This window comes from Cnephaeus nilssonii, assembly GCF_951640355.1.
Source record: "Cnephaeus nilssonii genome assembly, chromosome: 24".
In the NCBI taxonomy this organism is placed as follows: Eukaryota; Metazoa; Chordata; class Mammalia; order Chiroptera; family Vespertilionidae; genus Cnephaeus; species Cnephaeus nilssonii.
Window position 1 is genome coordinate 4800809 of NC_137095.1, and position 27592 is coordinate 4828400.

The following is a 27592-nucleotide window of genomic DNA, read 5'->3' on the forward strand; positions in this document are numbered from 1 at the left end:
GGCAGGCTGCAGGTGAGAGCGCGGGCGGCCGGCTGCCTCCTCCAGGCTGGGCATGGCGCAGAGGGGCCTGCGGGTCTGGGCCCCCCCCACCCGCCCAGCCCCTGTGTGTTCAGGTGGGGTGCGGGGTGCGGGGTCCGGGTCTCGCTCTGGGAGAAGGGGAGGCTGGGCTGGGAGCAGAGGGAGCTGGGAGCTGGGAGCAGAGGGAGCTGGGAGCTGCAGACCGCTCGGCCACCCTGGGCCTGGAGCACTGCGACCCCCACACGTGTGCACTCGCTGCAGGTCAGGCCCTGCTCCCATCAGACGTGAAAGTCCACACATCATACATGAAAGTCCCGCTCACATCACACATGAAAGTCCTCACATCATACATGAAAGTCCCGCTCGCATCACACATGAAAGTCCTCACATCATACATGAAAGTCCCCCTCACACCCTCCTCCCTGCAGTCCCCCTCACACCCTCCTCCCTGCAGAGTCCCCCTCACACCCTCCTCCCTGCAGAGTCCCCCTCACCTCCTCATCCCTGCAGAGTCCCCCTCACCTCCTCCTCCATGCAGAGTCCCCCTCACACCCTCCTCCCTGCAGAGTCCCCCTCACCTCCTCCTCCCTGCAGAGTCCCCCTCACCTCCTCCTCCCTGCAGAGTCCCCCTCACACCCTCCTCCCTGCAGAGTCCCCCTCACACCCTCCTCCTCCCTGCAGAGTCCCCCTCACACCCTCCTCCCTGCAGAGTCCCCCTCACCTCCTCCTCCCTGCAGAGTCCCCCTCACCTCCTCCTCCCTGCAGAGTCCCCCTCACACCCTCCTCCCTGCAGAGTCCCCCTCACCTCCTCCCTGCAGAGTCCCCTCACCTCCTCCTCCCTGCAGAGTCCCCCTCACCTCCTCCCTGCAGAGTCCCCCTCACACCCTCCTCCCTGCAGAGTCCCCCTCACCTCCTCATCCCTGCAGAGTCCCCCTCACCTCCTCCTCCCTGCAGAGTCCCCCTCACACCCTCCTCCCTGCAGAGTCCCCCTCACATCCTCCCTGCAGAGTCCCCCTCACACCCTCCTCCCTGCAGAGTCCCCCTCACCTCCTCCTCCCTGCAGAGTCCCCCTCACCTCCTCCTCCCTGCAGAGTCCCCCTCACCTCCTCCTCCCTGCAGAGTCCCCCTCACACCCTCCTCCCTGCAGAGTCCCCCTCACACTCTCCTCCCTGCAGAGTCCCCCTCACCTCCTCCTCCCTGCAGAGTCCCCCTCACACCCTCCTCCCTGCAGAGTCCCCCTCACCTCCTCCTCCCTGCAGAGTCCCCCTCACACCCTCCTCCCTGCAGAGTCCCCCTCACCTCCTCCCTGCAGAGTCCCCCTCACACCCTCCTCCCTGCAGAGTCCCCCTCACACCCTCCTCCCTGCAGAGTCCCCCTCACCTCCTCCCTGCAGAGTCCCCCTCACCTCCTCCTCCCTGCAGAGTCCCCCTCACACCCTCCTCCCTGCAGAGTCCCCCTCACACCCTCCTCCCTGCAGAGTCCCCCTCACACCCTCCTCCCTGCAGAGTCCCCCTCACCTCCTCCTCCCTGCAGAGTCCCCCTCACACCCTCCTCCCTGCAGAGTCCCCCTCACACCCTCCTCCCTGCAGAGTCCCCCTCACCTCCTCCTCCCTGCAGAGTCCCCCTCACCTCCTCCTCCCTGCAGCGTCCCCCTCACACCCTCCTCCCTGCAGAGTCCCCCTCACACCCTCCTCCCTGCAGAGTCCCCTCACCTCCTCATCCCTGCAGAGTCCCCCTCACACCCTCCTCCCTGCAGAGTCCCCCTCACCTCCTCCTCCCTGCAGAGTCCCCCTCACCTCCTCCTCCCTGCAGAGTCCCCCTCACACCCTCCTCCCTGCAGAGTCCCCCTCACCTCCTCCCTGCAGAGTCCCCTCACCTCCTCCTCCCTGCAGAGTCCCCCTCACCTCCTCCCTGCAGAGTCCCCCTCACACCCTCCTCCCTGCAGAGTCCCCCTCACCTCCTCATCCCTGCAGAGTCCCCCTCACACCCTCCTCCCTGCAGAGTCCCCCTCACATCCTCCCTGCAGAGTCCCCCTCACACCCTCCTCCCTGCAGAGTCCCCCTCACCTCCTCCTCCCTGCAGAGTCCCCCTCACCTCCTCCTCCCTGCAGAGTCCCCCTCACCTCCTCCTCCCTGCAGAGTCCCCCTCACACCCTCCTCCCTGCAGAGTCCCCCTCACACCCTCCTCCCTGCAGAGTCCCCCTCACACCCTCCTCCCTGCAGAGTCCCCCTCACACCCTCCTCCCTGCAGAGTCCCCCTCACCTCCTCCTCCCTGCAGAGTCCCCCTCACACCCTCCTCCCTGCAGAGTCCCCCTCACCTCCTCCCTGCAGAGTCCCCCTCACACCCTCCTCCCTGCAGAGTCCCCCTCACACCCTCCTCCCTGCAGAGTCCCCCTCACCTCCTCCCTGCAGAGTCCCCCTCACCTCCTCCTCCCTGCAGAGTCCCCCTCACACCCTCCTCCCTGCAGAGTCCCCCTCACACCCTCCTCCCTGCAGAGTCCCCCTCACACCCTCCTCCCTGCAGAGTCCCCCTCACCTCCTCCTCCCTGCAGAGTCCCCCTCACACCCTCCTCCCTGCAGAGTCCCCCTCACACCCTCCTCCCTGCAGAGTCCCCCTCACCTCCTCCTCCCTGCAGAGTCCCCCTCACCTCCTCCTCCCTGCAGCGTCCCCCTCACACCCTCCTCCCTGCAGAGTCCCCCTCACACCCTCCTCCCTGCAGAGTCCCCTCACCTCCTCCTCCCTGCAGAGTCCCCCTCACACCCTCCTCCCTGCAGAGTCCCCCTCACACCCTCCTCCCTGCAGAGTCCCCCTCACACCCTCCTCCCTGCAGAGTCCCCCTCACCTCCTCCCTGCAGAGTCCCCCTCACCTCCTCCTCCCTGCAGAGTCCCCCTCGCACCCTCCTCCCTGCAGAGTCCCCCTCACCACCTCCCTGCAGAGTCCCCCTCACCTCCTCCTCCCTGCAGAGTCCCCCTCACCTCCTCCTCCCTGCAGAGTCCCCCTCACCTCCTCCCTGCAGAGTCCCCCTCACACCCTCCTCCCTGCAGAGTCCCCCTCACCTCCTCCTCCCTGCAGAGTCCCCCTCACCTCCTCCTCCCTGCAGAGTCCCCCTCACCTCCTCCTCCCTGCAGAGTCCCCCTCACCTCCTCCTCCCTGCAGAGTCCCCCTCACCTCCTCCTCCCTGCAGAGTCCCCCTCACACCCTCCTCCCTGCAGAGTCCCCCTCACACCCTCCTCCCTGCAGAGTCCCCCTCACACCCTCCTCCCTGCAGAGTCCCCCCTCGCACCCTCCCTGGGTTTCACTCTGGGCACTTCCTCCTGGTCTGGAAACATGGATGTTCCCTTCCGTGGATGGGCCGCCGTCCTAACCACTGTAACCCTTTTTGTTTTGTTTTGTTTTGTTCATCCTCACCTGAGGATATTTCTGTATTGATTTAAAAAAAAATACATTTTTATTGATCTCAGGAAGGAATGGAGAGAGAGAGAGAGAGAGAGAGAGAGAGAGAGAGAGAGAGAGAGAGAGAAACATCAATGATGGGAGAGAGTCATGGATCGGCTGCCTCCTGCACGCCCCCTACTGGGGACTGAGCCTGCAACCCAGGCATGTGCCCTTGACCCGGAATCGAATCTGGGACCCTTCAGAGAGCAGGCCGATGCTCTATCCACTGAGCCACATCAGGTAGGGCTCCATTACGTTTTAGAAAGAGTTGGAGGGAGGGGGAGAAACAGAGAGAAACCCCGTCTCTCCTGCTCCTCTTCTCTTTTCATTTTTCTAAAATGTCTTTTTTTATTGATTCCAGAGAGGAAGGGAGAGGGAGAGAGAGAGAAACATCCATGAAGAGAATCATGGACCGGCTGCCTCCTGCACGCCCCACACTGGGGATCGAGCCTGCAACCCGGGCATGTGCCCTGTGCAGGAACCGAACTGTGACCTCCTGGTTCCTAGGTCAACGCTCAACCACTGAGCCACGCGGGCCGGGCCCATTTGGATATTTATAACATTACTAGAGGCCCGATGCACGAAAATTCGTGCAAGAGTACGCCTCCTTCCTTTCCCCGGCTGCCGGCACTGGTTTTCCTCCGGCACCTGGGACCCAGGCTTCCCTCCTCCGGCCGCCGGCAGGCATCTGGGACCCTGAGCGGCTTCACCCGGGCCTCGGCTTTGTCAGGAAGGATGTCCGGAATGACGTCCGGAAGATGTCCGGCCTATCCGGTCTAATTAGCACATTACCCTTTTATTAGTATAGATTCTCGGGCCATACAAGAGCATCAGCGTAAAGATCAGCCTGCTCTCTTTGCTCCAACTCTGAATTAACTCACCCCAAATGCCTTGGCAGGGCCAGGCCGAAGAATTTAGGGGACTTTATACGGCCCTCGGGCCAGACGTTCCCCGCCCCCGGTCTCAGGTGTGATCTGGGCTTTGGAATATTTTAGAGCAAGCACGTCACACACAGGCTAGCACGGGCCAGATAAACAAGGTTCGCGTGGATGTGGCTGCAAAAAGACAAAAGCTCCCATTTTCATAGACACGTAGGTTTGTTTTGATGGAGACGTGCCGACTACAAAGGGCTGAGATAATCAGGTCATCTATACTAATAAAGCTCGGTGGCCCTCGCGCGCGATGTCATCACAAGATGGCCGCCACAAGATGGCTGCGCGCACAGCAGAGGTAGGGCCCAGCAGCCACGCTGCGCAGTGAGGCCTGAGGATCCCGTGGCTCTGTGTGGTACAGAGGAGGCGGGTCGCGGCAGGAGAGGGCAGTTGGGGGCAATCGGGACGGCAGAGGAGCAGTTAGGGGTGATCAGGCCGGCAGGGGAGTGGTTAGGGGTGATCAGGCTGGCAGGCAGGCGAGTGGTTAGGAGCCTGCCATCCCAGATTGTGAGTCGGATGTCTGACTGCCGGTGGGATCGGGCCTAAACCGGCAGTCGGACATCCCCTAAGGGGTCCCAGATTGGATAGGGTGCAGGCTGGGCTGAGGGGACCCCACCTCCAGTGCACCAATTTCATGCACCAGGCTTCTAGTCGTTAACATAAAGTAACAGAACATTTTAATAAAGATTAATATTTTTTCTTAAACATTAACTCACCAGACAGAGTCACTGCACAAATGAATAAGCGTCACGCAAATAAACCCATTTTTCTTGTTCTCCGAAAGCAAGATAGTTCCTGTTGCGCACACCAAGCAGGTCAGTCCGAGACGAAGGACGTGGCCATCGGCTGCTAGAACGTTCGCTGCCGGTATCAGTGGGAGAGATGGTGCGCCTGCGCGTAAGGCACGTGAGGGACATGAATGCAACTCGATGACAGTCATCAGTCATTAGCGAACGTTGTAGCTCGTTATTCATAACTAGAGGCCTGGTGCATGGATTCGTGCACGGGTGCGGTCCCTGGACCAGCCGGTGATCGGGGCCGATTGGGGTCGGCTGGCCAGTGAGAGGGACCGTAGGAGGTTGGCTGGCCGCGTGAGGTTGGATGTGGGAGCGCACTGACCACCAGGGGGCAGCTACTGCATTGAGCATCTGCCCCCTGGTGGTCAGTGCACGTTATAGTGACCGGTCACCTGGTTGTTCAGTCGCTTAGGCTTTTATATATATACTAGAGGCCCGGTGCATGAAATTCGTGCGCGGAGGGGTGTCCCTCAGCTGGGACATCCGTCTCACAATCCAAGACTGCTGGCTCCCAACTGCTCGCCTGCCTGTCTGTCTGATTGCCCCCAAACCACTCCTCTGCCAGCCTGATCGGTGCCTAACTGATCCCCTGCCTACCCAATTGCCCCGAACTGCTCTCCCCTGCAGGCCTGGTCATCCCCAACTGCCCTCCCCTGCAGGCCTGGTCACCCTGAACTGCCCTCCGTTGGAGGCCCGGTCTCCCCCAACTGCCCTCCCCTGCTGGTCTAGTCACCCCTAACTGCCCTCTCCTGCAGGCCTGGTTCCCCCTAACTGCCCTCCCCTGCAGGCCTGGTTCCCCCCAACTGCCCTCCCCTGCAGGCCTGGTCCCTCCAAACTGCCCTCCCCTGCTGGCCATCTTGTGTCCACATGGGGGCGGCCATCTTGAGTGTTGGAGTGATGGTCAATTTGCATATTACCTCTTTATTATATAAGATAGATTATGTACAACAGGATATTGTAAAAATTAGCTGACAAAATTTTTATTAAAACGTTCCTTACATTCTGCGATATTGGCTGGGCCGAAAAAATATCTGTTGTGGGCCGCACGCGGGCCGCGAGTTTGACGTGCTCGCTGTAGACTCACTGCGCTAACGGCGTGGAAGGCTCTGCGGACCGGCCTCCATCCCTGCGGGCGCCTCCCGGCTCCGGCTGCGTCCCGGCCCCTCAGCGTGGCTCCCGCGCCCACAGGTGACCAGCTCCCCCGTGTGCGTGGACATGAGCGGGATGGCGGTGCCCACGGAGTTCCTGTCGCGGCACAACGCCGACGGGGTCATCACCTTCGTGGACCCCCGCTGCATCAGTGTCATCGGCTACCAGCCCCAGGTAGGTGGCCCCGAGCTCACGGCCGCTGGCGGCGACGGAGCGTCCTGTACAGCGTCCTCGTCTCCTTCCCTCGGCACACAACTCAGTCACGGGGTGGAGGGCCCACAGCACGGAAGCCCGTGTCCCTGTGTGAACGTGGGAGCCTCGGCCGGTGTGGCTCAGTGGTTAGAGCGCCGGCCTGCAGACCGAAGGGTCCTGGGTTTGATCCCGGTCAAGGGCACGGACCTCAGTGGCAGGTTCCTCCCCCAGCCCAGGCCCTGGTCGGAGCACGTGCAGGAGGCAACCCATCGATGTGTCTCTCTCTGTCTCTCCCTCTCTCTCTGAAAATCAATGGAAAAATACTCTCGGGTGAGGATTAGCAACAAATAAAAACTGAAAAAATAAAATGAGAGGGTTATTCTAAATCTTTTTTTTAAAATATATTTTATCGATTTTTCACAGAGAGGAAGGGAGAGGGATAGAGAGCCAGAAACATCGATGAGAGAGAAACATCGACCAGCTGCCTCCTACACGCTCCCTACTGGGGACGTGCCCACAACCAAGGTACATGCCCTTGACCGGAATCGAACCTGGGACCCTTTAGTCCGCAGGCCGACGCTCAAACCGGTTTTGGCTAAGCCTCACCTAAATCTTAAAAAATAAAATTAAATTAAAATAAAACTGTATCCGACGCTGCGGACCTGGGGCCTTAGCGAGGTGAGACTTTGGGGTCGGCGAGGCCAGGGGGCCTGGGATGGGGGTCCTGCAGCCGGCTTCGTGGTGGTGCCAGGGTAGGTAACGCTCACCGACTTTCCCCCCCTCATCCTGGGGTGAGCTAGAGACGGGGTGAGGGGGACTCTTCGAGAGAGAGGAAGAGAGAGGGAGAGACAGAGAGAAACATCGATGGGAGAGAGACACATCGATGGGTTGCCTCCTGTACGCGCCCCGACCAGGGCCCGGGCTGGGGGAGGAGCCTGCCACCAAGGTCCATGCCCTTGACCGGCATCGAACCCCGGGGCCCTTCGGTCCGCAGGCCGGCGCTCTAACCATTGAGTCACACTGGCCGGGGCTATCACAGCGAGAGAGGGGCCCGGGGTTCCTAAAGCGTCTCTCCTCCCACAGGACCTTCTGGGGAAGGACATCCTGGAATTCTGCCACTCGGAGGACCAGAGCCACCTGCGCGAGAGCTTTCAGCAGGTACCGCGGCCGCTGTTGCCAGGGCGACGGGGGAGGAGGCAGCAGCGGGTCCACGTGGATGTGGCCAGCGGGGTGCCGGGGTGCCAGCCCCACGCAGCGCCCTGGGCAGCCGGGGCCCCATCGCCAAGGAGCTCACAGCTTCCTTCTGGGGCGGGGGAGGGGGGGCGCAGACCCGTGAGGATGATGTGACCCCGGCTCAGACAACGGCAGAGGACGGGGGTCAGGGGGTGGGCGGGTCCTGGCAGGTGAGCGTGGGAGGAATGGCAGGACCTTCTGCAGGCGGGGCAGCCCAGACGTGGGAGGGCGAGGGCTGTGGGGAGAGTAAGTGTGTGTGGGTGGCCGGCTCCTGGGGAGGCCTTGGGGGAGGGCGGGGGGTGTGAAATGGGGCCGGCGTGGCTCAGTGGCTGAGCGTCAACCTAGGAACCAGGAGGTCACGGTTCGATTCCCGCTCAAGGCACATGCCCGGGTGGCGGGCTCCATCCCCAGTGTGGGGCGTGCAGGAGGCAGCCGGTCCATGATGCTCTCTCATCATTGACGTTTCTCTCTCTCCCCCTCTCCCTTCCTCTCTGAAATCAATAAAAATATATTTTAAAAATAAAAATAGCCCTAGCCCCGTGGTCGGCAAATTGCGGCTCGCGAGCCACATGCGGCTCTTTGGCCCTCTGAGTGTGGCTCTTCCACAAAATACCACGGCCTGGGCGAGTCTATGTTGAAGAAGTGGCGTTAGAAGAAGTTTACGTTTAAAAAATGTGGCTCTCAAAGGAAATTCCAGTCGTTGTACTGTTGATATTTGGCTCTGTTGACTAATGAGTTTGCCGACCACTGCCCTAGCTGGCTTGGCTCAGTGGATAGAGCGTCGGCCTGCGGACTGAAGGGTCCCGGGTTCGATTCCGGTCAGGGCACATGCCCGGGTTGTGGGCTCGATCCCCAGTAGGGGGCGTGCAGGAGGCACCCAATCGATGGTTCTCTCTCATCATTGATATTTCTATCTCTTGCTCCTTCTCCCTTCCTCTCTGAAATCAGTAAAGACATATATTTAAGCCCTGGCCGGTTTGGCTCAGTGGATAGAGCGTTGGCCTGCGGACTGAAGGGTCCCAGGTTCGATTCCAGTCAAGGCCATGTACCTTGGTTGCGGGCACATCCCCAGTAGGGGGCGTGCAGGAGGCAGCTGATCGATGTTTCTCTCTCACCGATGTTTCTAACGATCCCTCTCCCTCTCCCTTCCTCTCTGTAAAAAATCAATTAAAAATATTTTAAAAAATAGAAATATATTTTTAAAGATAATAATAATAAAAATAGGTCCCCTCCCAGGTCACGTCAGTGAGGTTCCTGGAGTTCCGGCAGAGCCGTGCTTTCTGGAGAAACGGTGCTGGCAGCGGGGGTCTGCCCTCCGAGGAGAAATGGGGGAGGTCACGGGGAGGAGGCGTGCTGGGGGCTGTTCGGATCGCCCAGAGAGAGGTGTGGAGGCGGGCGGGTGGCGGGGGCGGTGGCGTCTGAGGAGGAGGCAGCTGCTGGGTGAGGGCTGCCTTGGGAGAGACTGAGGGTCTCCCCATCCTACCCCATGACTGCATCATGACCATCATTATGAGCGGCTGTATTTTTTTAATTTTTTTAAATCCTCACCTGAGGACATATTTTTAAAAATATATTAGAGAGGAAGGGAGAAGGAGAGAGAGAGAAGCATCCATGATGAGAGAGAATCATGGATCGGCTGCCTCCTGCACGCCCCCCACTGGGGATCGAGCCCACAACCCGGGCATGTGTCCCGAACAGGAATCGAACCCGGGACCCTTCATTCCGCAGGCCGACGCTCTATCCACTGAGCCACACCTGCTGGGGCGAGAGGATATTTTCCCATTGATTTTTAGAGAGAGTGGGAGGGAGAGGGAGAGACAGAGAGAAACATGGATGTGAGAGAGACACATCGATGGGTTGCCTCCTGCACGTGCCCTGACCAGGGCCGGGGGACCTGCAGCCAGGGTACCTGCCCTTGACCGGAATCGAACCCAGGACCCTTCAGTCCGCAGGCCGACGCTCTATCCACTGAGCCACACCGGCCAGGGCTTACCTGCTGTCCGCTGAGCACCTACTATGTGCAGCTGAGCACCTACTGTGTGCCTGCATGATGGGAAACCCTTCTGCGCAAACGTCCCTGAATCTTGGGAGCACCCGTTCCCGCCTGAGCCCAGGTCCCCTGTGGTGAGGGAGACGGCAAATTCCCAAAGCCCCCATGTCTCCCTCGGGCCGCCGGAACGGAAAGGCCCGGCGCGGTCCGAACCCGGGTGGTTCTGGGAAGAGAAGGAAGGAATTTAACATCGGGTCCCGCCTGGCATCCGGCTTCAGGAACTCCCGTGCTGTGAGCCGCCTCCCCACCCCTCAGAGGGGAGGCCAAGGCCACGCAGAAACCCCGAGAGCCACAATCCGGGGTCACAGGGTCACGGGGGGGGGGGGGCGGGCGCGGGGAGACGAGCAGCCGCGGGACACCCCGAAGTGTGTGCCCCGGGCTCGTGTTCTCTAGGCTCCAGCCACCAGGGGCGACAGATGTTGACAAAGGGAAGTGGCTTATTTTTGCAAAAGCTCGGAAGGCGCTGGGTGAGCCCTTGAACTTGGCACTTAAACACAAGTACTGAAGGCCCCGGGTCACGTGCGTGAGGAATGTTGAGTTTGGTGGTGACAGCCTGCCTGTCCGGGGCCGGGAACCCCAGTCCACCGTGTTTTGTGTGGTTTTTTTTTTAAATTGTTATTGATTTCAGAGAGGAAGGGAGAGGGAGAGAGAAACATCCATGATGAGAGAGAATCATGGATCGGCTGCCTCCTGCACGCCCCCTCCTGGGGATGGAGCCCGCAGCCCGGGCATGTGCCCTGACCAGGAATTGAACCCTGACCTCCTGGGTCATATAGCTCAACTAGGGGCCTGGTGCACGAATTCGTGCACAGGTGGTGTCCGGCCGGCCTGCGCCAAACAGGCCGGGCTGGCTGGGGGTGGGGCCACGGGTGGTTGGCCAGCCCCGCCCCCTGGTCGAACTCCCAGTTGGACTCCCAGTCGAGGGGACAATTTGCATATTACCTTTTTATTATATAGGATGCTCAACCACTGAGCCACATTGCTGGGCCAAGTTTTTTTTTTTTTTTTTTTTAGTTTTTAAAAAAAATATATTTTATTGATTTTTCGCAGAGAGGAAGGGAGAGGGACAGAGAGTTAGAAACATCGGTCAGCTGCCTCCTGCACGCCCCCTACTGGGGATGTGCCCTCAACCAAGGTACATGCCCTTGACCAGAATCGAATCTGGGACCCTTCAGTCCGCAGGCCGACGCTCTATCCACTGAGCCACACCGGCCAGGGCTTTTTTTAGGTTTTTACTGATGTTTTAGATAGAGAGGAAGGGAGAGGGAGAGAGAGAGAGAGAAACATCCATGATGAGAGAGAATCATGGATCGGCTGCCTCCTGCACGCCCCACACTGGGGATGGAGCCTGCAACCCGGGCATGTGCCCTGACTGGGAATCGAACCCTGACCTCCTGGTTCACAGGTCGATGCTCAGCCACGGAGCCAGGCCGGCCGGGCCTTAGTCTTGGGCTGCGATGCCCGGCCCTGAGCCCCCGCTGGCCTCGCCGTCCCCCGTCCCTCCCGCTGACCCCGCCTCCCGCCCGCAGGTGGTGAAGCTCAAGGGCCAGGTGCTGTCCGTCATGTACCGCTTCCGCACCAAGAACCGCGAGTGGCTGCTGCTGCGCACCAGCAGCTTCACCTTCCAGAACCCGTACTCGGACGAGATCGAGTACCTCATCTGCACCAACACCAACGTCAAGTGCGTGCGCCCCCTCCCCGCGGCCCCCGCCCCCTGCAGGCCCAGAGCAGGGACCTGGGACGTGGGCCCCTCTCTCACTGGCAGGTCCATAGACCCCAGGCCCAGGGGGACCCCCGCCTCAGTGGGCCCAGGGTGCCCGGGTCCCGTCCGCCTCCCGTCCCCTGAGGGTGATGCCAGGGCTCTGGGTCCCACTGAGCCGGCAGGACCGCGAGAGCCCACGGTACCCCCAGGGTCTCTGCTGCTCCCCTTTATCCATCTGCTGCCCCCTGCACACCCCCCACTGGGGATGGAGCCCGCAACCCGGGCATGTGCCCTGACCGGGAATCGAACCGTGACCTCCTGGTTCCTAGGTCGATGCTCAGCCACGGAGCCACGCCGGCCGGGTCCTGGGGTCTCCCAGGCCCCCGTGGTCCGCTCCTGTCCGGAGGGTGTCGGTCTCTGTCCCCCGTCTCCGCCTTCACGTGGCTCCTTGCAGGGGGAGGCTGGGGGACATTCCCGCCCATCGGCTGGGCCCCTCTTCAGGCCGCGGGGTCCCCACCCCCAGGCTCCTGCCGCCCGTCACAGCCCCTCGCTGCCCGTGCGGGAGCCCTGGGAATGGGTGAGCCCCTCGTCACGCATGCGGGCCCGGCACTGTTCTAGAACATTCCCCCTTCGGTGCCCGTGTGTGGACTGGGTGTCGGCGAGAGCTGCCTGCTCGCAGGATCCTGTCCTTCCTCAGCCTCGCTTCCCCCTCCCGTGCCTGAGCTCCCCCAGTTGTGCATGCGGGGGGCCTGGCACCCCACTCTCTCCCCCACGGCTGCTGCACAGAAGGAGGGCCGGAGGTGCCGGCCCTGAGCCCCACAGCCCGGCCCTTCCCAGGTCCCCACTGACCTTCCCTGCCTTAGGCAGCCTCGTGAGGGAAAGGGGGAAGACCGCCCCCCCCCCCCCCCCCGCCCCAGCCGGCATGGCTCAGGGGCTGAGCATCGACCTAGGACCCAGGAGGTCAGGGTTCGATTCCGGTCAGGGCACATGTCCAGGTTGTGGGCTTGATCCCCAGTGTGGGGTGTGCAGGAGGCAGCTGATTCATCATTCTCTCTCATCATAGATGTTTCTCTCTCTCTCCCTCTCCCTTCCTCTCGGAAATCAATACAAATATACACAGAGTGGCCAGATTATGATGATCTCTGAACGCATAATAACCTGGCCACTCAGTGTGTGTGTGTGTGTGTGTGTGTGTATATATACACATGAGGCCCGGTGCATGAGGGGGAGGGGACATGGGCGGTTGGTCGGCCTGCCTGCTGGTCGAACTCCTGGTCGAGGGAACCATTTGCATATTAGCCTTTTATGATAGAGCAGTGGTTCTCAACCTTCCTAATGCCGCGACCCTTTAATACAGTTCCTCACGTTGTGGTGACCCCCAACCATAAAATTATTTTTGTTGCTACTTCATAACTGTAATTTTGCTCTACAGCAGCAGTTCTCAACCTGTGGGTCTCAACCTACAGGTTGAGAACCGCTAGCAGGGTCGCCTAAGACCATCAGAAAACACAGGTATTTGCCTTACGATTCGTAACAGTAGCAAAATTACAGTTACGAAGTAGCAACGAAAATAATTTTATGGGTGGGGGTCACCACAACGTGAGGAACTGTGTTAAAGGGTCGCGGCATTAGGAAGGTTGAGAACCACTGCTCTATCATAACAGGCTAATATACATATTGTCCCCTCGACCAGGAGTTTGACCAGCAGGCAGGCCGGCCAACCGGCCATGTCCCCTCCCCCTGGCCAGGCTGGCCGGACCCCACCCATGCACGAATTCATGCACCGGGCCTCTAATGTATACACACACACTGAGTGGCCAGATTATTATGTGTTCAGAGATCATCACCATCTGGCCGCTCAGTGTATTTTAAAAAATGAATGACAATGAATGAACATTGGAGACCCGCCCTCCCCCCCCCCCCTCGCCACCCCCCCCCCGCCCCCGTGCTGGGGCGCCGGCCGGCAGTGACCGCCTCTCCCGTCTGCAGGCAGCTCCAGCAGCAGCAGGCCGAGCTGGAGGTCCACCAGAGAGACGGGCTGTCCTCCTACGACCTGGCACAGGTGAGTGTCGGACCGCCTCGAACCCGGGGCCTGGGCTGAGGGCGGGACTCAGCTCGGCCCCGCCCCTCACCCAGCAGGTGCTGTGGCGCCCTCCGCCCACACTGCAGGGGTCCGAGTGCCCCCGGGGCACCTGCCACTCCCCCCTTTTTATTTTTATTTTATCCTCACCCGAGGGTATTTTTTTTCCCATTGATTTTTAGAGAGAGTGGAAGGGACAGACAGAGAGAGAGACACATCGAAGGGTTGCCTCCTGCACACGCCCCAACCAGGGCCCGGGATTGAGCCTGTAGCCGAGGTCCGTGCCCTTGACCGGAATCGAACCCGGGACCCTTCAGTCCGCAGGCCGACACTCAATCCACTGAGCCACACCGGCCAGGGCTGCAAATGGATGTTTCTTTCTCTCTCTCTCTCTTTTCTCTCTTCTCTATCTAAAAGCAATAAATTAAAAAAAAATTTAAACTGCCCAGCTGGTGTGGCTCAGTGGTGGAGCATCGACCTAGGAACCAGGAGGTCAGGGTTCGATTGCCGGTCAGGGCACAGGCCCGGGTTGCAGGCTTGATCCCCAGTGGGGGGCATGCAGGAGGTAGCCGATCCATGATTCTCTCTCTCTCCTCTCCCTTCCTCCTTGAAATCAATAAAAATATAGTTAGCCCTGGCCGGTGTGGCTCAGTGGGTAGAGTGTCGGCCTGCGGACTGAAGGGTCCCGGGTTCGATTCCGGTCAAGGGCACATGCCTGGGTTGTGGGCTTGATCCCCAGTAGGGGGCGTGCAGGAGGCAGCCGATCCATGATTCTCTCTCATCATTGATATTTCTCTCTCTCTCCCTCTCCCTTCCTCTCTGAAATCGATAAAAATACTTTAATAAACAATAATACAATTAAAAAATATATATTTTTTAAATTTAAACTTCAAATGCACTTTTCCCGGTAGAGTACGTGGATTATTTTTATTCCTCTGAGTCACCCGTGTGACCCCGTTGTCCTCTCTGCGACCTCTGAGTCATGGGTGGCTCCAGAGACCGGGCCCCGGCGATGGAGGGATGGGTGGGGGCGGGGGGCGGCCAGCGGACCATCAGAGCCTCCCCCGGGGGTTGATGCCGCCGTGTCTTCACGTGCCAACAGGTGCCGGTGCCCAGCCTGCCGGCGGGCGTGCACGAGGCCGGGAAGGGGGTGGAAAAGGCCGACGCCATCTTCTCCCAGGAGCGCGACCCCCGCTTTGCGGAGATGTTCGCGGGGATCGGAGCATGTGAGTGCCCGGACGGGGCGGGGGGCAGAGGTGGTGCGTGTGGCTGCCCGGGCGCTGCCTGGCCTGGGAGAGACGCAGACAGGTCCCCCCGCCCCCCCCCCCGCCGCTGTGGGGCCAGGGCCCGGACGGGGAGCGCCCACGGACGGTGCAGGGTGGGGTCGGCGGGTCCTGTCACCCCCGGCCTGGCCTCTTCCCACCGTCCCCTCTCAGATCTCGTCTTCGACGTTGGAAGTTCTGGAATAAGCGAGCTGTGATGATGGATGGCAGGGGAGGGGGGATGGGGGTGCTTTCGCGTTATGAGGCAGAAGGGGGGTCCCTGTAAAAGATAAAAATAAACACCTCAGCGTAACCCCTCACCTGGAGAAGACCACGTTGTAAAAGAGAAATATGCAAGGAAAAGGGAGAGAAAAATGGCCCGCTGGCCACCACCTAGACAGAATCGCTTTTTTTAAAAAAAATACCTATTTTTTATTGATTTTTTTACAGAGGAAGGGAGAGGGATAGAGAGTCAGAAACATCGATGAGAGAGAAACATCCATCAGCTGCCTCCTGCATGCCCCCCACTGGGGATGTGCCCGCAACCAAGGTACATGCCCTTGACTGGAATCGAACCTGGGACCCTTCAGTCCGCAGGCCGACGCTCTATCCACTGAGCCACACCAGTCAGGGCCAGAATCAGTTTTAAAACCGAAGTCTTTCCATTCGATGAAAAAAAATAACGGAATCAAATCAGTTCGGCAAAGCACCAGGCCTGTTTGGGGCTTGTGGTACGAGGCCGAAACTTCTCATCAGTGTGTAAGCTGTTTCATCTCGGCTGTTCAGCTGTTCATAGGGAAATGTCGCTGCCAGGGTGTTTACACATCACTGTGTCCTGCCCAGGTGGGGGGTCTGTGTCCTGGCCCAGGTGGGGGGGTGTGTCCTGGCCCAGGTGGGGGGGTGTGTCCTGGCCCAGGTGGGGGGTCTGTGTCCTGGCCCAGGTGGGGGGTCTGTGTCCTGGCCCAGGTGGGGGTCTGTGTCCTGGCCCAGGTGGGGGGGTGTGTCCTGGCCCAGGTGGGGGGTCTGTGTCCTGGCCCAGGTGAGGGGGGGGGTCTGTGTCCTGGCCCAGGTGGGGGGGTGTGTGTCCTGGCCCAGGTGGGGGGTGTGTGTCCTGGCCCAGGTGGGGGGTCTGTGTCCTGGCCCAGGTGAGGGGGGGGGTCTGTGTCCTGGCCCAGGTGGGGGGGTGTGTGTCCTGGCCCAGGTGGGGTCTGTGTCCTGGCCCAGGTGGGGGGGGCTGTGTCCTGGCCCAGGTGGGGGGTCTGTGTCCTGGCCCAGGTGGGGTCTGTGTCCTGGCCCAGGTGGGGGGGGCTGTGTCCTGGCCCAGGTGGGGGGGTCTGTGTCCTGGCCCAGGTGGGGTCTGTGTCCTGGCCCAGGTGGGGGGGGCTGTGTCCTGGCCCAGGTGGGGTCTGTGTCCTGGCCCAGGTGGGGGGGGCTGTGTCCTGGCCCAGGTGGGGTCTGTGTCCTGGCCCAGGTGGGGGGGGCTGTGTCCTGGCCCAGGTGGGGGTGTGTGTGTCCTGGCCCAGGTGGGGGGTGTGTGTCCTGGCCCAGGTGGGGGGGTCTGTGTCCTGGCCCAGGTGGGGGTCTGTGTCCTGGCCCAGGTGGGGGGTCTGTGTCCTGCCCAGGTGGGGGGTGTGTGTCCTGGCCCAGGTGGGGGGGTGTGTCCTGGCCCAGGTGGGGGGTCTGTGTCCTGGCCCAGGTGGGGGGTGTGTGTCCTGGCCCAGGTGGGGTCTGTGTCCTGGCCCAGGTGGGGGGGCTGTGTCCTGGCCCAGGTGGGGGGTCTGTGTCCTGGCCCAGGTGGGGTCTGTGTCCTGGCCCAGGTGGGGGGGGCTGTGTCCTGGCCCAGGTGGGGGTGTGTGTCCTGGCCCAGGTGGGGGTCTGTGTCCTGGCCCAGGTGGGGGGTGTGTCCTGGCCCAGGTGGGGGGTCTGTGTCCTGGCCCAGGTGGGGTCTGTGTCCTGGCCCAGGTGGGGGGTCTGTGTCCTGGCCCAGGTGGGGGGTGTGTCCTGGCCCAGGTGGGGGGTCTGTGTCCTGGCCCAGGTGGGGTGTGTGTCCTGCCCAGGTGGGGGGTGTGTGTCCTGGCCCAGGTGGGGGGGTGTGTCCTGGCCCAGGTGGGGGGTCTGTGTCCTGGCCCAGGTGGGGTGTGTGTCCTGCCCAGGTGGGGGGTGTGTGTCCTGGCCCAGGTGGGGGGTGTGTCCTGGCCCAGGTGGGGGGTCTGTGTCCTGGCCCAGGTGGGGTGTGTGTCCTGCCCAGGTGGGGGGTGTGTGTCCTGGCCCAGGTGGGGGGGTGTGTCCTGGCCCAGGTGGGGGGTCTGTGTCCTGGCCCAGGTGGGGTCTGTGTCCTGGCCCAGGTGGGGGGTGTGTCCTGGCCCAGGTGGGGGGTCTGTATCCGGGCCCAGGTGGGGTCTGTGTCCTGGCCCAGGTGGGGGGGTGTGTCCTGGCCCAGGTGGGGGGTCTGTGTCCTGGCCCAGGTGGGGGGCTGTGTCCTGGCCCAGGTGGGGGGGTGTGTCCTGGCCCAGGTGGGGGGGTGTGTCCTGGCCCAGGTGGGGGGGTCTGTGTCCTGGCCCAGGTGGGGGTGTGTGTCCTGGCCCAGGTGGGGGGTCTGTGTCCTGGCCCAGGTGGGGGGTCTGTGTCCTGGCCCAGGTGGGGGGGTGTGTCCTGGCCCAGGTGGGGGGGTCTGTGTCCTGGCCCAGGTGGGGTCTGTGTCCTGGCCCAGGTGGGGGGTCTGTGTGTCCTGGCCCAGGTGGGGGTGTGTGTCCTGGCCCAGGTGGGGGGTCTGTGTCCTGGCCCAGGTGGGGGGTCTGTGTCCTGGCCCAGGTGGGGGGTGTGTGTCCTGCCCAGGTGGGGGGTCTGTGTCCTGGCCCAGGTGGGGGGTCTGTGTCCTGGCCCAGGTGGGGGGTCTGTGTCCTGGCCCAGGTGGGGGGTGTGTGTCCTGCCCAGGTGGGGGGTCTGTGTCCTGGCCCAGGTGGGGGGTGTGTGTCCTGCCCAGGTGGGGGGTCTGTGTGTCCTGGCCCAGGTGGGGGTGTGTGTCCTGGCCCAGGTGGGGGGTCTGTGTCCTGGCCCAGGTGGGGGGTCTGTGTCCTGGCCCAGGTGGGGGGTGTGTGTCCTGCCCAGGTGGGGGGTCTGTGTCCTGGCCCAGGTGGGGGGTGTGTGTCCTGCCCAGGTGGGGGGTGTGTGTCCTGGCCCAGGTGGGGGTCTGTGTGTCCTGGCCCAGGTGGGGGTCTGTGTCCTGGCCCAGGTGGGGGTCTGTGTGTCCTGGCCCAGGTGGGGGTCTGTGTCCTGGCCCAGGTGGGGGGTGTGTGTCCTGGCCCAGGTGGGGTGTGTGTCCTGGCCCAGGTGGGGGTCTGTGTCCTGGCCCAGGTGGGGGTCTGTGTGTCCTGGCCCAGGTGGGGGTCTGTGTCCTGGCCCAGGTGGGGGTCTGTGTGTCCTGGCCCAGGTGGGGGTCTGTGTCCTGGCCCAGGTGGGGGGTGTGTGTCCTGCCCAGGTGGGGGGTGTGTGTCCTGCCCAGGTGGGGGGTGTGTGTCCTGGCCCAGGTGGGGTGTGTGTCCTGGCCCAGGTGGGGGGTGTGTGTCCTGCCCAGGTGGGGGGTGTGTGTCCTGGCCCAGGTGGGGGGTGTGTGTCCTGCCCAGGTGGGGGTCTGTGTCCTGGCCCAGGTGGGGGGGTGTGTCCTGGCCCAGGTGGGGGGGTCTGTGTCCTGGCCCAGGTGGGGGTGTGTGTCCTGGCCCAGGTGGGGGGTCTGTGTCCTGGCCCAGGTGGGGGGGGGCTGTGTCCTGGCCCAGGTGGGGGTCTGTATCCAGGCCCAGGTGAGGGGGGAGGTCTGTGTCCTGGCTCAGGTTGGGGGGGGCTGTGTCCTGGCCCAGGTGGGGGGTCTGTATCCGGGCCCAGGTGTGGGGGGGCCTGCTGCTGTCGGAGCGGGTGCGGGGGGCAGCGGGCCGGGGGGGATGAGCCGCCCGGCCCAGCGCCCCCACTGCTGGCCCCCCGCCTGCCCTGTGCCCGGCCTGCCTGCCCCGGCCTGCCGGCGGGACCCCGGACCAGTGCCCTGCTCTGCCCCCAGCCGAGAAGAAGATGATGGGCTCGTCCTCGGCGGCGGGGAGCCAGGCCATCTACTCGCAGGGCAGCCCCTTCCCGGCCGGACACGCGGGCAAGGCCTTCAGGTGCGTGCGGGGCGGCGGGGCGGGGGCCCCTCACGTCTCAGAGGAGGGCGGTGGCAGGCCGGGTGGGCTGAGCCCCGGGGGCCCGGTTCCCATGGAGACGAGGTGCCCGTTCCTCTCTGGGGCGTGGAAGGCGCCGGGGAGGTGGGACTGCGTGGCCTCCCCCCCTCCCCGGGCCCGTTGGGGGCAGAGCCTGGAGCCTGGGCCCATGGTTGGAACCGGAGCCTGGACTGGGGAGGTCACCGGGAGGCTGAGCAGAGCCCAGGAGGTGGCGTGATGGCGTGACGCTATGGGTCCATTGACTCCTTTTTATATATTTTTTATGGATGTCAGAGAGGAAGGGAGAGAGAGGGGGAGAGGGATTGAAGCATCAACGATGAGAGAGAATCATGGATCAGCTGCCTCCTGCACTGGGGGGGACTGAGCCTGCCACCCGGGCTTGTGCCCTGACTGGGAATCGAACCGGGACCTCCTGCTTCAGAGGTTGACGCTCAACCTTTGAGCGGTTGAGATGCTCAAGTGGGGCAGGAGAGAGGGGGCAGGTGGTGTGGGCAGGGCAGGGCGCGGGGTGGCCCGGGCAGGGCAGGACACACGCGTGCTCTCCCGGCAGCTCCTCCGTGGTGCACGTGCCCGGCGTGAACGACATCCAGTCCTCGTCCTCGTCCGGCCAGAACCTGTCCCAGATCTCCCGGCAGCTGAGCCAGAGCCAGGTGGCCTGGACGGGGAGCCGGCCGCCCTTCCCCGGACAGGTACGGCCTGGGAGGGCGCCGCCCACGGCTGCCCCGGGCGGAGCACCCCACGGGGCGCCCGAAATCCCGGCTCTGGGCGGAGCTGAACACAGCCGGGCGCCTGGACCACACGCCACAGCGGTCCGTGTCCGAGGCGGCAAGGCCCGGTCGCCGGCAGCCAGAGGGGCCAGGCCACGGCAGGCCCGGGGTGACCTTGACCTGCCCCCCCAGATCCGGGGCCACAGCCTGCTGCTCTGCGGCCCGTCCACGTGGGCCGGACCCCGCCTTGTGCCTGGCCGGCCAGCAGGGCCCCCGGGGGGTCCCATCAGCCCAGAGCAGGCCCTGTCGGGGCTCCCACACCTGTGGGCGGCGGGAACCAGCCCGGGCCCCGGGCGGGGAACTGCGGGGACGCGTCCATCCCTCCGCGTTGCCCTGACCGTGGCCCGTGCCCCCTCAGGCCAGCAAGACCCAGTCGTCCCCCTTCGGGATCGGGACGAGCCACAGCTACCCGGCCGACCCCGCCTCCTACAGCCCCCTCTCCAGCCCGGCCACCTCCTCGCCCAGCGGCAACGCCTACTCCGGCCTGGCCAGCAGGACCCCCGGCTTCGGTAGGTGCGGGCCGGGGCGGGGATCCGGGAGAGCGTGCAGTCACACCTCCAGAGCATCCCGCGTTCGGGGGGCCGAGCCCCGCGCCCCGGAATCCTGGCGGCGGTTTCTCAGCACCTCTTCTCCCTGGCTCTGAGGCGGCCCGGGGGTGGGGGGTCGGGGGGGCCCTCAGCGACTGGCTGCGTAGACCTGGGCGGTGGGCTGAGGCGGTCGGGGTCCAGGCCCCCGGACTCCATCCCGATGTGGTCTGATCGCTACCTTACCCTCCGTGGGCCTTGGCGAGGACGTTCAAGACCCTCACATCCAGCCAAAACTGGTTTGGCTCAGTGGATAGAGCATCGGCCTGCGGACTGAAGGGTCCCGGGTTTGATTCCGGTCAAGGGCATGTACCTTGGTTGCGGGCACATCCCCAGTAGGGGGCGTGCAGGAGGCAGCTGATGGATGTTTCTCTCTCATTGATGTTTCTAACTCTCTATCCCTCTCCCTCTTTGTAAAAAATCAATAAAATATATTTAAAAAAAAAAGAAACATCGATGAGAGAGAAACATCGGTGAGAAAACATCGATCAGCCGCCTCCTGCACACCCCCCCACTGGGAATATGCCCGCAACCAAGGTACATGCCCTTGACCGAAATCGAATCTGCAGGCCGACGCTCTATCCACTGAGCCACACCGGTTAGGGCTCTCTCTCTCTTTTTAAAGATATATTTTCTTGACTTCAGAGAGGAAGGGAGAGGGAGAGAGAGAGAAACATCCAGGATGAAATAGAATCACGGATTGGCTGCCTCCTGCTCGTCCCCCACTGGGGATGGAGCCTGCATCCTGGGCATGTGCCCTGATCTGGAATGGAACTGTGACCTCCTGGTTCCTAGGTCAATGCCCAACCCCTGAGCCACACCGGCCGGGCACCTTAATGGCTTTTTCAAAAGCCCTAACTCTGCCCTAGCCGGTTTGGCTCAGTGGTTGGAAAGTCAGCCGCGGACTGAAGGGTCCCGGGTTCAAGTCCCGTCAAGGGCACATAACTTGGTTGCAGGCTCGATCCCTGGCCCCGGTCGGGGCGTGTGCAGGAGGCAGTCCATCGACGTGTCTCTCTCCCATCGATATGTTTTTTGTTATTGTTGTTAAATATTTGTATTGATTTCAGAGAGGAAGGGAGAGGGAGAGAGAAACATCCATGATGAGAGAGAATCATGGATCGGCCGCCTCCTGCACACGCCCCACCCTGGGGACCGAGCCCGCAACCCGGGCATGTGCCCTTGGCCAGAATCGAACCCGGGACCCTTCAGTCCGCAGGCCGACACTCTATCCACTGAGCCACACCAGCGGGGCTCACATCGATGTTTCTCTCTCTTTCTGCCTCTCCCCAAAAATGAAAATAAATAAACGAAAAGCGCTAACTCCAAATACAGTTCCATTCTGAGAAGTGGGGCCGTAGGGCTTCCATCTGTGAATGGGGGGGGGGGCGCACGTCCAGGCTCCAGCAGGAGGGAGGGTCTGTGACGCGTGTCCCGCTCCCCCCGGCCTTGCAGCTGAAGGCGGCCAGGGCGGCGGGCAGTTCCAGGGACGGCCCTCGGAAGTCTGGTCCCAGTGGCAGAGCCAGCAGCACCACGGGCAGCCGAGCGGCGAGCAGCACGCCCACCCGCAGCCGGGCCAGACCGAAGTGTTCCAGGTACACCCGGCGCCCCCTCCCTCCGTCCCCGCGCCTCCTCTCCGCTTCCTCCCTCCCCCCACCCGTCACTGCCGCTGCGGCCTCCGTGGGTACCCTGCCCCCGATGAGAGTGCCCCGGGCTGGAAGGCCCGGGTGAGGGAGCCTGGGCACCTGGTTTTTCTTTTCTTTCTTCCTTTTTTAAAAAAAAATATATTTTATTGATTTTTTTTACAGAGAGGGAGGGAGAGGGATAGAAACATCCATGAGGAGAGAGAATCATGGATCGGCTGCCTCCTGCACGCCCCCCACTGGGGATCGGGCCCATAACCCGGGCATGTGCCCTTGACTGGGAATCGAACCCGGGACCCCTCAGTCCACAGGCCGACGATCTGTCCACTGAGCCACACCAGCCAGGGCCACGTGGTGATTCTTTTTTTAAAAAATTTTTTAAAAAATATGTCTGTTGATTTTTTACAGAGAGGAAGGGAGAGGGATAGAGAGTTAGAAACATCGATGAGAGAGAAACATTGATCAGCTGCCTCCTGCACGCCCCCTACTGGGGATGTGCCCGCAACCAAGGTACATGCCCTTGACCGGAATCGAACCCGGGACCCTTCAGTCCGCAGGCCGACGCCCTATCCACTGAGCCACACCGGTCAGGGCTTTATTTTCTTTTTTAAAAAAATATTTAAATTGATTTCAGAGAGGAAGGGAGAGAGAGAAACATCAATGAGAGAGAATCACGGATCAGCTGTCTCCTGCACGCCCCCCACTGGGGATGGAGCCCGCAACCCAGGCCTGTGCCCTTGACCGGGAATCGAACCCTGACCTGATTCCTAGGTGGATGCTCGGCCACAGAGCCACGCCAGCCGGGCCCCCGGGAGGGTCTTGCCCGTCCTGGTCCTGCGTCCTGGCTCGGCCTCACACAGACAAAGGCTCTTCACTGTGGGAACCACGGGTCCCCCGGGTCTCAGACATTGGGGATCCCTGCCGAGCGCCCCGGGGCTCGGAGGTACCCCGGGCTGCTCCCCACCCCCCCACGTTAGAGACTGGCTCGAGAGCCTGAGTGGGCCGTGGGGTGCCCACTGCCCTGCCGCCCCCGTCTCTCCCCCCAGGACATGCTCCCGATGCCGGGGGACCCCGCCCAGGGGACCGGCAGCTACAACATCGAGGACTTCGCCGACCTGGGCATGTTCCCCGCCATTTTCTGAGTAGCGGGGGGCAGAGCGAGGCTTCCGCACAGCCGCCCACCCCCCCCCAGCAGAGGGCACCTCACCCCTCCCCAGCCCGCGTGCACCCGGGCCCGCACCGCTCAGCCCCTCGCCCGCCGCCCGGAGCCCCGGGAGATGTTGGGGGTCCCTCGTATTTATTGTGTTGTCTCTGTGGGTCCCGAGAATCCGGTTGTGTTTGATCTCGTCGCCGCCAATTCTCACTTATAAATGTTCACTTACAGCCGTCCCCCCCCCGTACCCCCCTCATACCCCCACCCCAGGGCCTGCCCAGGAGGCCGGGACCAGCTCTCTCCTGGCCTTTGTCTTCTGTGGGTACGTGGGGATCAGGGGTGCCCGATAGGGGGGTGTATAGGAGGCACAGCCTGTGCTCTGTGAGCCCGAGGGGAGGGCACAGGTGGGGGGGGGGCGCACCCCCACGCCCCGGCTCCCCAGCCCCGCGTGCCCTGTCTGTGGCCGTGTCTGCTGTGTGTGGGCTGAGTGAGTGTCTGAGTCCAGGGATGTGTGAGTGAGCCCCAATGTGTGCCCCCCCCCCCCCGCACAGGGCAGCACCCCGGCTGCAGGAGGGGGGCCCAGGGGCCGGGCTTGGGGGCTGGGGCGTCTCCTCCACGCTCCACTGATGGGAGCGGACCTCACCCCGCCGCTGGAGCCTGCAGGAGGCCCTGGGGTCTCAGAGGCCCTTGTGCAGGGGGGGGGGGGAGGGGGAGGGGGGCAGGGGGCGGGTGCAGACGGGACCAGCGGGTGCCAGGGCCTGGGACGCCAGGCGGCTTCCCTACCAGCCTCTGGGGGTGGGGTGAGGTGGGTGCATCTGCTCAGTGGCTCTGGAGGTAATTTCGGGGTGAGGCCTGTCCGCACCCCCGGGGACCCAGCTGGCGTGGGGAGCTGCCCCTTTAAGGCCCAGCGATGGTTTGGAGGGTGGGGTGCCCTCGGGTTGCCTCCAAGTTAACACAGATTTTAGCTTCCAGGGTGGCTTTGTGGGGTTTTGTGTGTGTGTTTGGTTAATCCTCCCCCGAGGATATGTTCCCATGGATTCTTCGAGAGAGAGGAAGCGAGAGGGAGAGGCAGAGAGAAACGTCGATGGGGGAGAGACACATCGATGGGTTGCCTCCTGCACGCGCCCCGACCAGGGCCCGGATCGGGGAGGGGCCTGCCACCGAGGTCCGTGCCCTTGACCGGAATCGGACCCGGGACCCATCGGTCCGCAGGCCGACGCTCTACCCACTGAGCCACACCAGCCAGGGCCAGAGCCCTGTGTGCATCGGGCCGAGTGGTCCCGGGTTCGAGGCAGGGGGTGTGGGTCTCCGTAGGAGCCTTTGGCTTTGGGGGGAGGGGGAGAGCAGCAGGAGGAGGAGGTCGGGGTGCGGACAGCTGGGGTCTCGGTCCTGGGAGGCGAGGATGGAGGGAGGGAGAGGGAGAGAGGGAGACAGGAGGGCGGGGAGGCCCCGGGAATGAGTGATGTGCTCGTCCGTGTGCTCCTGGGGCCGGGACGTGACTGGATACTCACCCGCCTGCTCGCTAACAGTGAGACAGTGTCGGGGTGAGCCCTGTCCGGCACCCCCACTTCCTGCAGCCGGGGTGCTGCCGAGAGCGGGGTGGGGGCCTGGCCCCTGAGCAAGGCCACGCGGGTCCCCGCAGCCCGGCAGTCACAGGTCCCGGGAGAGGCCCAAACGCTGTTCGTTTTACCCGCAAGTGGGGGTTCGGTACGAGGTCGCTGCGCCCTGACCGGCCAGGGGCCTCCCCCTCCTTCCTCCACCAACCCCTGCTGTGTCTCCCCGTGTCCCCCAATCCCTGTGCCTGGGCCCGTGTCCCCCGCCCTGTGCCTGGGCCCGTGTCCCCCCCTCCCTGTGCCTGGGCCCGTGTCCCCCTCCCTGTGCCTGGGCCCGTGTCCCCCCCTCCCTGTGCCTGGGCCCGTGTCCCCCTCCCTGTGCCTGGACCCGTGTCCCCCCCTCCCTGTGCCTGGGCCCGTGTCCCCCTCCCTGTGCCTGGGCCCGTGTCCCCCCCTCCCTGTGCCTGGGCCCGTGTCCCCCTCCCTGTGCCTGGACCCGTGTCCCCCCCTCCCTGTGCCTGGGCCCGTGTCCCCCTCCCTGTGCCTGGGCCCGTGTCCCCCCCTCCCTGTGCCTGGGCCCCGTGTCCCCCCCTCCCTGTGCCTGGGCCCGTGTCCCCCCCCCTCCCTGTGCCTGGGCCCGTGTCCCCCCCCTCCCTGTGCCTGGGCCCGTGTCCCCCCTCCCTGTGCCTGGGCCCGTGTCCCCCCCTCCCTGTGCCTGGGCCCGTGTCCCCCCCCCTCCCTGTGCCTGGGCCCGTGTCCCCCCCTCCCTGTGCCTGGGCCCGTGTCCCCCCCTCCCTGTGCCTGGGCCCGTGTCCCCCCCCCCTCCCTGTGCCTGGGCCCCGTGTCCCCCCCTCCCTGTGCCTGGGCCCGTGTCCCCCCTCCCTGTGCCTGGGCCCGTGTCCCCCCCCTCCCTGTGCCTGGGCCCCGTGTCCCCCCCTCCCTGTGCCTGGGCCCGTGTCCCCCCCTCCCTGTGCCTGGGCCCGTGTCCCCCTCCCTGTGCCTGGGCCCGTGTCCCCCCCTCCCTGTGCCTGGGCCCCGTGTCCCCCCCTCCCTGTGCCTGGGCCCGTGTCCCCCCCTCCCTGTGCCTGGGCCCGTGTCCCCCTCCCTGTGCCTGGGCCCCTTGTCCCCCCTCCCTGTGCCTGGGCCCGTGTCCCCCCCTCCCTGTGCCTGGGCCCCGTGTCCCCCCCTCCCTGTGCCTGGGCCCCGTGTCCCCCTCCCTGTGCCTGGGCCCCGTGTCCCCCCCTCCCTGTGCCTGGGCCCCGTGTCCCCCTCCCTGTGCCTGGGCCCCGTGTCCCCCCCTCCCTGTGCCTGGGCCCCGTGTCCCCCTCCCTGTGCCTGGGCCCCGTGTCCCCCTCCCTGTGCCTGGGCCCGTGTCCCCCCCCTCCCTGTGCCTGGGCCCCGTGTCCTCCCCTCCCTGTGCCTGGGCCCCGTGTCCCCCCCTCCCTGTGCCTGGGCCCCGTGTCCCCCTCCCTGTGCCTGGGCCCCGTGTCCCCCTCCCTGTGCCTGGGCCCGTGTCCCCCCCTCCCTGTGCCTGGGCCCGTGTCCCCCTCCCTGTGCCTGGGCCCCGTGTCCCCCCCTCCCTGTGCCTGGTCCCGTGTCCCCCCCTCCCTGTGCCCCGTGTCCCCCCCTCCCTGTGCCCCGTGTCCCCCTCCCTGTGCCTGGGCCCGTGTCCCCCCCTCCCTGTGCCTGGGCCCGTGTCCCCCCCTCCCTGTGCCTGGGCCCCGTGTCCCCCCCTCCCTGTGCCTGGGCCCGTGTCCCCCCCTCCCTGTGCCTGGGCCCGTGTCCCCCTCCCTGTGCCTGGGCCCGTGTCCCCCCCTCCCTGTGCCCCGTGTCCCCCCTCCCTGTGCCTGGGCCCGTGTCCCCCCCCTCCCTGTGCCTGGGCCCCGTGTCCCCCCCTCCCTGTGCCTGGGCCCCGTGTCCCCCCCTCCCTGTGCCTGGGCCCGTGTCCCCTCCCTGTGCCCCGTGTCCCCCTCCCTGTGCCCCGTGTCCCCCCCCTCCCTGTGCCTGGGCCCCGTGTGCCCCCCTCCCTGTGCCTGGGCCCCGTGTCCCCCCCTCCCTGTGCCTGGGCCCGTGTCCCCCTCCCTGTGCCTGGGCCCCGTGTCCCCCCTCCCTGTGCCTGGGCCCGTGTCCCCCCCTCCCTGTGCCCCGTGTCCCCCCCCTTCCCTGTGCCCCGTGTCCCCCTCCCTGTGCCTGGGCCCCGTGTCCCCCCTCCCTGTGCCACCGTGTCCCCCCCCTCCCTGTGCCCCGAGTCCCCCTCCCTGTGCCTGGGCCCGTGTCCCCCCCCTCCTGTGCCCCGTGTCCCCCTCCCTGTGCCTGGGCCCGTGTCCCCCCACTCCCTGTGCCCCGTGTCCCCTCCCTGTGCCTGGGCCCGTGTCCCCCCCTCCCTGTGCCCCGTGTCCCCCCCCTCCCTGTGCCCCCGTGTCCCCCTCCCTGTGCCTGGGCCCGTGTCCCCCCTCCCTGTGCCCCGTGTCCCCCCCCTCCCTGTGCCCCGTGTCCCCCTCCCTGTGCCTGGGCCCGTGTCCCCCCCCCTCCCTGTGCCTGGGCCCGTGTCCCCCTCCCTGTGCCGGGGTCCGTGTCCCCCTCCCTGTGCCTGGGCCCGTGTCCCCCTCCCTGTGCCTGGGTCCGTGTCCCCCTCCCTGTGCCTGGGCCCGTGTCCCCCTCCCTGTGCCTGGGCCCCGTGGCCAGAGCTGGTGGCCGGCGGGAAGTGGCTGCCACAGGACAGCTGCTCCGTGTCACCATCTCCTTCCTCCCAAGACGGTCGCTTCCGGACGAGCCTCGGCGGACGGGACGGGCTCAGCCCCCCTGGTCTCTGCTCACTGTCCTCCCTCTGCGTTGCGT

General features: G+C 64.2%; 1 protein-coding gene across 1 annotated transcript in view; it reads left to right on the plus strand.

Moving 5' to 3' along the window:
* The window catches only part of ARNT2 (aryl hydrocarbon receptor nuclear translocator 2), a 68907-nt gene extending 45314 nt beyond the window's left edge, over positions 1-23593 (plus strand). The window contains 12 exon segments of the mRNA XM_079764089.1: positions 1-12; positions 6373-6507; positions 7609-7683; positions 11338-11489; positions 13500-13572; positions 14693-14816; positions 18901-19000; positions 19608-19746; positions 20183-20333; positions 21861-22000; positions 23095-23175; positions 23177-23593. The exon segment at positions 1-12 is cut by the window's left edge and continues 65 nt beyond it. Of these exon segments, the coding sequence (XP_079620215.1) occupies positions 1-12; positions 6373-6507; positions 7609-7683; positions 11338-11489; positions 13500-13572; positions 14693-14816; positions 18901-19000; positions 19608-19746; positions 20183-20333; positions 21861-22000; positions 23095-23175; positions 23177-23194 (1200 nt within the window). The 3' untranslated portion in view covers positions 23195-23593.
* Positions 23594-27592: the final 3999 nt, after the last annotated feature.